This window comes from Scomber japonicus, chromosome 23, assembly GCF_027409825.1.
Source record: "Scomber japonicus isolate fScoJap1 chromosome 23, fScoJap1.pri, whole genome shotgun sequence".
NCBI classification, from domain to species: Eukaryota; Metazoa; Chordata; class Actinopteri; order Scombriformes; family Scombridae; genus Scomber; species Scomber japonicus.
The window spans coordinates 7042433-7051389 of record NC_070600.1 but is presented as its reverse complement, the minus strand read 5'-3'; the positions used below and the strand labels follow the sequence as shown (position 1 = coordinate 7051389).

The window sequence follows — 8957 nt, the reverse complement described above, 5'->3', positions numbered from 1 at the left end:
TCAATCATTGCAAATAGTTACAGAGCAGTCATCCTCTTCCATCCCAAATCCAGCGAATAGGGGCTCAGTGAAGGTGCTGTTGAACGTGTAAAGGTGGCTGAGGGTCCCAGAAGAGATGCGGTAGAAGGACAGGGTGCCACCAGGCCAGTCCAGATACACTCCAACCCTACGAGAGTGAGACAGATGCGCTGGTATCTCCACACACTGGTGGTCATGCTGAGCGATGTAGTGGTCCTCAGAGCAGTACAGACTCCAGGACTGGTCTGTGTAACCAAACCCACACAAATGAGAGCTTGCCCTCCGACGGATCCCTCTCATCGCCACAGCAATATCAACCCATCGTCCTCGCCACTCCACCTCCCAGTAGTGCCGCTGGTTAAGGCCTTGGTGACACAGCACCTGAGACACACTCTCGAACCTCTCGGGATGGTCTGGGTACTGCTGTGGCTGCCTGACCCACGTCACCTGCTTTCCACCATCGTACAGGAAGAGGGACCTGGTAGCTGTGTTTGTGTCCAATGTCAGCATACACGCATCTGTGCAAGACACATTGTTATGAAATCATTCTATTTATTATATAATACTTCCTTTAAATGAAGGCAAAAGCTCTGTGTCTAATCTAAAAAAAACATCACCATTCCCAAACAAGGAAAAAATAAAGGAAAGAAGCACAAGAAGAAACAAAATGGGGTTGATAATGAAAAGCTGGGTCAGATTTTAATTACATTTTGTTCCACACAATGATCAGATCAAAAGACTTTAGGCTAAGATCTACCTCCTGCCATGAACAAATGACACTACAACATGTTGTTAGACCAGACACAAGTGAAAAGGCTGAAGTAAAGCAAGCACATATACAATATGTCACATCTATATATGCACAGAAACACAACTCAAAGAAATAATGAAAAAAAAGCAACTCAGCATTTCCGGCTCAAATGTTTTGCCTTGTTAATTTAGGATTCCTTTCATTATGAATTAAAAAAAACGTCAAGGCTTAGCATAACTTTGATTCAACGTTTTTTGAAACATATCAAATATATATAAAACCATATGAAGAAAAGATTGTAGAAAGTCACTTACAGTTCTTCAGAGTCGATTTCAAGTAGCACTCTGCATTATGGTCCACACTGCAATGTTGGGGGATATACAGATGATATTAACCAATGTGTTATACATTATATATGTATACAAAATGTGTGTGTTTCACATTGCTTCACATTGCTTTTTTTAATTTATTGTACTTCCCATTTACTGCAGTTTATTGTGTATGGTCAGCATTAGCTCATGTACCTCTGCTCTTAATTTCCAGATAAGTGTGTGGCAATAAAACAGCTCAATAAAGGGAACTTGAAGATGTGAAACTATAAACCACAAGACATGCATTGCATGTTCAAAGAAAACCCCATTTTAACAAGCCATGTTGTATAATGATGTTTTCCACTTTGTTTATTTTCAAAATCTTTTTTTGTATATTTTTTCTGGATTTTTGCTCTTTGTATTTTTGATACTGAAGAACTGATGGTAACATAACAGATTCAAACCAAAGAAACATTGAGCGTCAAAGTGCTAAGTCACAGGGATGTCGCAGAACTATTTCAAAATCTCTGTGATGAATTCTTTTACCTGAACTTTTCCAGTTTACAGAGTGGATTGTCCTGATGAGCAGAGATCACCTTCACTCCAGAATCCTGCAGGTAGTTGTAGCTGAGGTCCAGCACCCTCAGGTGGGAAGGGTTGGAGTTCAACGCTGAAGCCAAATAAGTGCAGCCTTCCTTTGTCACTCCGCAGAACGACAACCTGGGTGGAGGAAGAGTATTCACATTTCATCCAAAAACACATTATTCACCTCTTTGTAATATGTAAAGATACAGTCTGCACATTTCATAAAAAAGTTTACACAAATAATATTAAAATCAACAAACCTATTTCTTCCCTAATTTTCAATCTTTAATCTTTGAGTGTTTTTTGTTTTTTTTTAATTCTCATGATTATACTTTGTTACTACAATCGTAATTACTATTGAACTTGGTAAATATTAGAAATGATTAAGGAAGTAAAGGTTATGCTTCTACAAATGCAAGAATACCTTAAAGTCTCCAGTTTACAGTCCAGACTTGCCAATCCAGCAGAGAGCTCCTTCACCTCTGAATCCTGCAGGTCATTTCCACTCAGCTCAAGCTCTTTCAACTGAGAGGTGTCTGAGCTGAGAACTGCGGCCAAATCAGCACTGCATTTCTGGAGACTGCATTCATTTAACCTGCAGGTGAGATAAATACATTTGTTCCAATAGATTGTGTGCTATATTAACTGGTGATACTAGCACAAGTTTAAGGTGATAGGCTGAACTGTGTGAGCTGACCTTAATGTCTTAAGTTCACAGTGTGGACTACTCAATTGAGCAGAGAGAAGATGTATGCCTGGTCCTTGCAGGTTGTTTCCACTCAGGTCCAGCTCTCTAAGGTGAGTTGAGTCAGAGCTAAGAGCTGCACCAATCTGTTCACAACATGTATGTGTTAGGCCACACCGGCAGAGCCTGACAGGTGAAGGAAAATTTAAAGTTACAACACATTACATTTGACAAAATGAGGATGAACATATCAATAGTTTCTATTAAAAGAGTCCACAAATATTATATATGGTTACACATTATTAGTAAAAAAATATGTTGTGGTTATTTTGTCTATTCCAATTTAGACATATTAGATTTTGTATAAACAGTTGTCTATTTACATATTTAGCAGTTACTATTAGCATTTATTTGGAGCAGTGGGTTAGGCTTAGGGTTAGGATTAGTAGTACAACATTAATGGCTTTTCTTTCATGCTTTTTTGGTCTCCAGCAGCTCCTAAGTAAAATTTCTTTCTTTTTAGCCACTTAATGCTATATTATGTTTATCAGCTAATTGTTAGCTTTGACTATTTGCTGTTTGGCGCTGGTCAGATAGTGTATAGTAAGTTTATTTCTTTATTTATAGAGTTATTCTCTAAATGAAAATAGCTGCCTGCTGCTTTTGTAAATGAAGTTAATAAAACTAGTACTAAGTAAAGAAAGTAAATATCTTGTTTGTTCCAGTGTTAATATAAACAAGAGTGCAGGTTTAAAACAGTATACCAAAATTCTTTACTTTAATATTATCAAATGTGTACTATGAAAGGGTGCTGGTGGTGTCAGCTTTTTACCCACATGTTTATTGTATGCTTCAATCTCACTACACCCATTATTTCCATTTTCAGAAGCAGCAGAATGGCCAGCTATTTTCAGCAAACTAGCTCTGATAAACCAATTGAAACATTGACATTCAAATTTAGGAACTAGCTGTGGTATGAAATCAATCACCAAACAGTCCAGATAGTCCTTGCAGGAGTTAATAGAGCTAATTAGCTAAGGCCAGAGAATATAGGTTAAGCGGCCATAAATATAACTCCAGCAGGATCAAAATGTTGCTTCATTTATGTCTGCTATATGTGTTAAAATATTGCTATTATTATGTTTTGATATGTTTGTTACACATAAAAAAGCACCGCCTGCACTGTGTGAACTCACCACTTAACAATCTGTATTCTGTTTGAACTGTTTGACCCATGTATGAACTTTTCAAGATTGGAAAAGTGCTGAAATGTATGTTTCTTCACAGGTTTCCTTTTATTAAATATAGTATGACTGCATATGTCGTAAATTATAATAGCATTGTATTAGCCTGTCACAGCTTCATATATTAAGACTATAAAAGATCGCTTCATGTATTTAGTCAGTTGTGATGTATATGACTTGTCTCCTTGCTGCAAGATGAATAAACACTCAAAACCTCAACAACTCTGTGCCTCTTTGAGATAATTTTCCTAACAATATGACTGCTATATATTTAACTTAATAAGGTGATAAAAAGTGATATTAAGTATAGCAATTATAATATATGGACTTCAGTACGGCACATTTTGCCATTTTGAGTGGCAGTTATGTATTAACATTTAACCATGAGATTGCCACAACTGACAGGTGCTATATACTGTACTCTTGTTCTCATGGTATAGACAGGACAACCTCGGTCAGGGTCATTGGTTCAGAGAATGCACTGACCTGAGTGTTTCCAGTCCACAGTGTGAACTCTTCAGTCCAGCAGCAAGCACAAATACACCAGAATCCTTCAGGTTGTTGTTACTCAGGTCAAGATGTTTTATGTGAGATGAGCCTGAGCATAAAACTGAAGCCAAATCTGCACAACAAGTCTCTTTCAGCTTGCACTGATTCAACCTGTGTAAGAACAGATCATTCATGCATTGTTTTCTACTCAACATGGATTAAGAAATTGACTATGCCTCCATGTCTAGAGGAATTATGAAATAAAGTGGGGAGTAAACACAGTTTGTCAGAAAGAGTGAGGCCCAACCTAAGTGTTTCCAGTTTGCAGGATTGGCTGTGTAGTCCAACACAGAGATCCTTTACTCCTGCTTCCTGGAAGTCATTAGCACTCAGGTCCAGTTCTTTGAGTTGGGTAGACTCCGAGCTGAGAGCACCAGCCAGTGCTTCACAGCAGTCTCCTTCCAGTTTACACTTCTGTAATCTAAGCAAAGGAAAATGTGCATTTTTTTTTCATGTGAATAGAAAAAGTAGTGTTGTTTTTACCACTACCATAGTATAACTACAAGAAGCAGGCTTAGCGTCTGCTGTTTGTAGGGGTGTACTGTGCAATAGTTTGGGTGGTAAAGGATGGCTAACAAATTGTTACAGACCTTAAACTCTTCAGTTTGCAATAAGGGCTCCCTAATCCAACAGAAAGCAGCTTCACCCCTGAGTCCCTCAGGTTGTTGTCACTCACGTCCAGCTCTGTCAGGTGACAAGAGGTCGAGCTCAGTGCAGAGGCCAAGTCTTTGCAGCAGTTGTCAGTGAGGTTGCAGCGATTTAGCCTAGGAGAAACAATACATACAAATGTCCAGTTCATCAATGGATGAAAAAGTGAATAATAAATACAAGAATAGCTGCAGTAATATGCAGAAACTGAATTTTGGTTTGGAGTGCAACTTAAACCAACTAAGAGGAATATTGTGTTAGCATGTGGGTAAACTCACAGAGCACGTGTAGCAGAAGTGATGACGGTCAGCAGTTTCACTACCCCTTGATCTGATCTTATATACTTCTTCAAGTCAAACTCGTTTGTTGCCTCAGATGTCATCAGTTCAAATGTGAGTGCAGACCACTGGACTGGTGACAGATTTTTGGCAACAAGCCTTCCAGAACTCACAAGTTTCTCGATCTCCTGCACCAAAGATTCCTCTTTGAGCTCACTCAGGCAGTGGAACAGATTGAGCTTAGCCTCTGGTTCCTCTTTGATCTTCTCTTTGATAAAATTGATGGTTTTTAACACATCTTCATCCCTCCTCTCTTCTCCATCTGTTTCCAAGTGCAGTAGTCTAGCAAGGAGATCCTGATTGGACTTCAGCGACAGTCCCAGAAGAAAGCGAAGAAAGAGGTCCCAGCGGCCATCCCGATTCTCCAAGGCTTTTTCAATGGCAGTCTTGTGAAAACTGAACATAGATTTGGGGAGCAATCTTGTAGACACCCTTTTCAGGTATCCAAGAAGAACATTTTCCTTCTTTTGTGTGTAGGAGTGGTGGACGTGTACCGCTGCCAGAAACTCCTGTATGGTCAAATGTACAAAGCTGAAAACTTCCCTTCTTCTTCTCCCCTCCATGATGAAGACCTCTGTGCAAACGCCTGAGTAGATGGTAGCCTCCTTCACATCCATACCACACTCTTTCAAGTCAGCCTCGTAGAAGATCAGGTTGCCTTTCTCTAGCTGACGGAACGCCAGCTCTGCTAGCTTCAAAACAACATTGCTGCTTTTCATCGGATAGTGCCCTTCTATCATCCTGTCCATCTGGCAAAGAAGGAGATGTGCATACATCTCAGTCAAGGTGTTGGGCATGGCTCCTGTCATGTTGTCACGCAACATTTTCTTCATCACTCTGACTGTGATCCAGCAGAAAACTGGTATTTGACACATGATGTAGAGGCTTCTTGATGATTTGACATGATTGATGATCTTAGTGGCAAGGTTATCATCACACAAGCGCCTCTTGAAATATTCCTCCCTTTGTTCATTAACAAACCCCCTCACCTCCGTCCACTGATGGATGTACTTTCGTGGGATACGGCTGGCTGCAGCAGGTCGAGAAGTGATCCAAATGAGAGCGTTGCCCAGCAGATCCCCTGTTATTAGGTTTGTGATCAGCACATCAAGTGAAGCTGGCTCTGTCTCATCTCTCACAACCTTGTTGTGCTTGAAATTCAAGGGGAGGAGAGTCTCATCTAGGCCATCAAAGATGAACAGGACTTTGCATTCTGTTCCCAGTGTCTCAAGAGGTTTCATCTCAGGGAAGAATTGATGGAGCAGCTGTATCAAACTGCAGTCCTTCTCGCCTATGTTGGGATTCAGTTCACGGAAAGGAAATGGAAAGAGGAACGTAATGTCCTGATTTTCTTCCCCTTCTGCCCAACTCAGCGTATACTTCTGTGCACAGACAGTTTTACCCATTCCAGGTATACCCTGGGTAAGCACAGTTCTAATGTGCTTCTCTTGGTTAGGGCGTGGTTTGAAAATGTCACTTGCTTCAATGGAGGTTTCCTTTGTTGTTACATGCCCAGACCTTTGTTGTCTGACCTCATGTTCCTCACTGAAGCTTCCCCATGCTCCTTCAATCAAATGCAGCCTAGTGTAGATTTTTTTCAGATAGATGATGTCCCCTTCATCTGCATTCCCTTCATAAAAGTTTTGGTGCTTTTCCCTCAGAGTGGATTTCAATCTTTCTCGGATTGCACGGCGATCAATTTCTGTTCAAAAAATCAATTGAAAATCTTAATTCAGTTTCAGATTTGTATAGTTAAACCCTCTTGTATATGTACATAGATATGAGTTTGAACTTTGTTAACATGACTGTGTGTTTGTGTCAGTTATCTTTTTTATCAACTTACTTTTGCCTGCTTGAGTTCTCGGAACTGATAATGAAACAAAGAGGAGAGATAGCTGTTACATAACAAGATTATTTTGCCCAACAAACTGACATAACAGTCAAATTTTGTACTTTTTAAATGTGTTACCTTCATCATAGTTGCTTATTAGTGTTTCAGCCCATAGTTTGAGTTTCATCCTGGTCAATATGTCCACTGTGACAGTAATAGCACCGTCGTAGCCATATGTCTGCACCAAAAGATCCACTGTGCCTGGCCTATCACTGCCCTCAACCCGAGACTTTGGAATATGAGGTAATCCTTCGAGAACATTATTGTAAAGAAACCACTGGAGAGTCCTCAGGTCTTTATCAACCAGTTCCTCCAAAGTGGCCAATAGAAGCTCCGGGACACAAGCCATATCTGTTCTTTAAGTTAGTCGTGTTTCATTCTCTCCTTTTGTTTTGCGTCCATTTCTCAGCAGAAGCAAGTGGAAAATACAGCAACGGTTTCAGTTTTGATCTGACTGAAGCTGCTGTCATCACACCCATCAGTTCCTGTAGATCCATTTAAAGATTAACTATGTAATGAGTACAGAAAGCACAGTCATTGGACATGCTTAACAACCCTGTTTACAGTAAATACATTATTCATGCTTCTCAGCCTTCTACAAGAGTGCATTTGTTTACATGCCATACATGTTAAAACAAGTTGAACAAGTCCAGACAAGTGGATGGTAAGTGGGAATGTGGGCAACTTATGAAATGAATGATAGTGAAGTAAAATGGTTCATAAGGTATCATTGTTATTATTAGTTTCATTCTGTGTCACATAAAGGTCCGGGTTCTTGTTTTGGCAACTAGTCAAACCAGCAGTAAAGTAGAAAGAAACCATGTGTGTTCCAATCCCTCAAATGAAGCAGACAGGGGTATGATACTTCTAGAATGTTTGCATGTACTTTGACAGTTTGCTAATGTTGCACTGTAGACCACAGAATGATTGGCATTATGTTTTCACATCTTAGTGCTGACTGTTAACAGTGCAATAGGTTAGAATAAAAAAACATCCCCTATTTAGCATTTATAGGCAATATATGAGCAGTTAGCAAATTTCTTATTACACACTAAATTGTAAGCAGATATAAGTTTTTATTAATGTAATATAACAAAACACAGTTAGTAATAATATAACATTTCTTCAAATTTCTGACAAGTACTGTGCAAATGATAAACATTTGAAAATGTGCAAAAAAACTTTTATTTACTGCTGTTAACAGATCTATACTACAATATATAGACAGCTGTTGTAGGGTTCATGTAAAAAAAATACAGTTTAGTAACACATTATGTTATGAGATATTTAAACACACATCCAGTTATTTAACACATTTTATTGAGAAACTCTTACAAAGATATATGACCATATCATATCATATTCCTAGAGTAGGTTTCAGTGATTAATAGTAACATGTTTGAGCTCCTTATTTGATACAGCCATGTTAAACTCAGTTAATTTAATTTGACATAATTCTGCTTATAACCTTATACATTATACATTATTAAGTACATGAGTGTTAGTGTGTTCCTGGTGTTTCAGACCCAGACAGGTCATTGTGAGACTGGTCATCTGAGCCATCATACTTCATCAGCTACATGCATGCATGCATGTGTGTGACAAAACTGCTATTTACTATCACCAATCAATTCATTTGTTCATTGTTGAGTGCATCAATTGTTTTGAATTTGTTGCAGTTGTATTATTGAATGAAATGATCACACAAATAAAACTCTGATGAACACTGGAACACACTAGGTTATAAAAACATCCTCCCTTCGGCTAGGAGAGAAACCAAGTCACAGATGGGAAGAGAAAAACTGATGTGCTAGTATCAAATCAGTAATCTCCCTTCACACTGACAACCCAGATCTTGTTTGCTCTGAAAACTGTGGCCTATTGTATGTGGTCCAACAGTGAAAGCAAACTTCTCTCCTTCTGCTGCCTTGGAGGGT

The 8957-nt window shown here is 39.1% G+C and overlaps 1 protein-coding gene across 1 annotated transcript; it reads right to left on the bottom strand.

Moving 5' to 3' along the window:
• On the bottom strand, positions 1 to 7369 carry LOC128353522 (NACHT, LRR and PYD domains-containing protein 3-like). The gene is made up of 10 exons (XM_053314218.1): positions 7081 to 7369; positions 5070 to 6834; positions 4734 to 4907; positions 4391 to 4564; positions 4081 to 4254; positions 2363 to 2536; positions 2090 to 2260; positions 1627 to 1800; positions 1084 to 1130; positions 1 to 536 (listed from the first exon to the last, which is right to left on the bottom strand). Exons 1-10 carry the CDS (start codon positions 7367 to 7369, stop codon positions 1 to 3), a joined length of 3678 nt encoding a protein of 1225 aa, XP_053170193.1.
• Positions 7370 to 8957: the final 1588 nt, after the last annotated feature.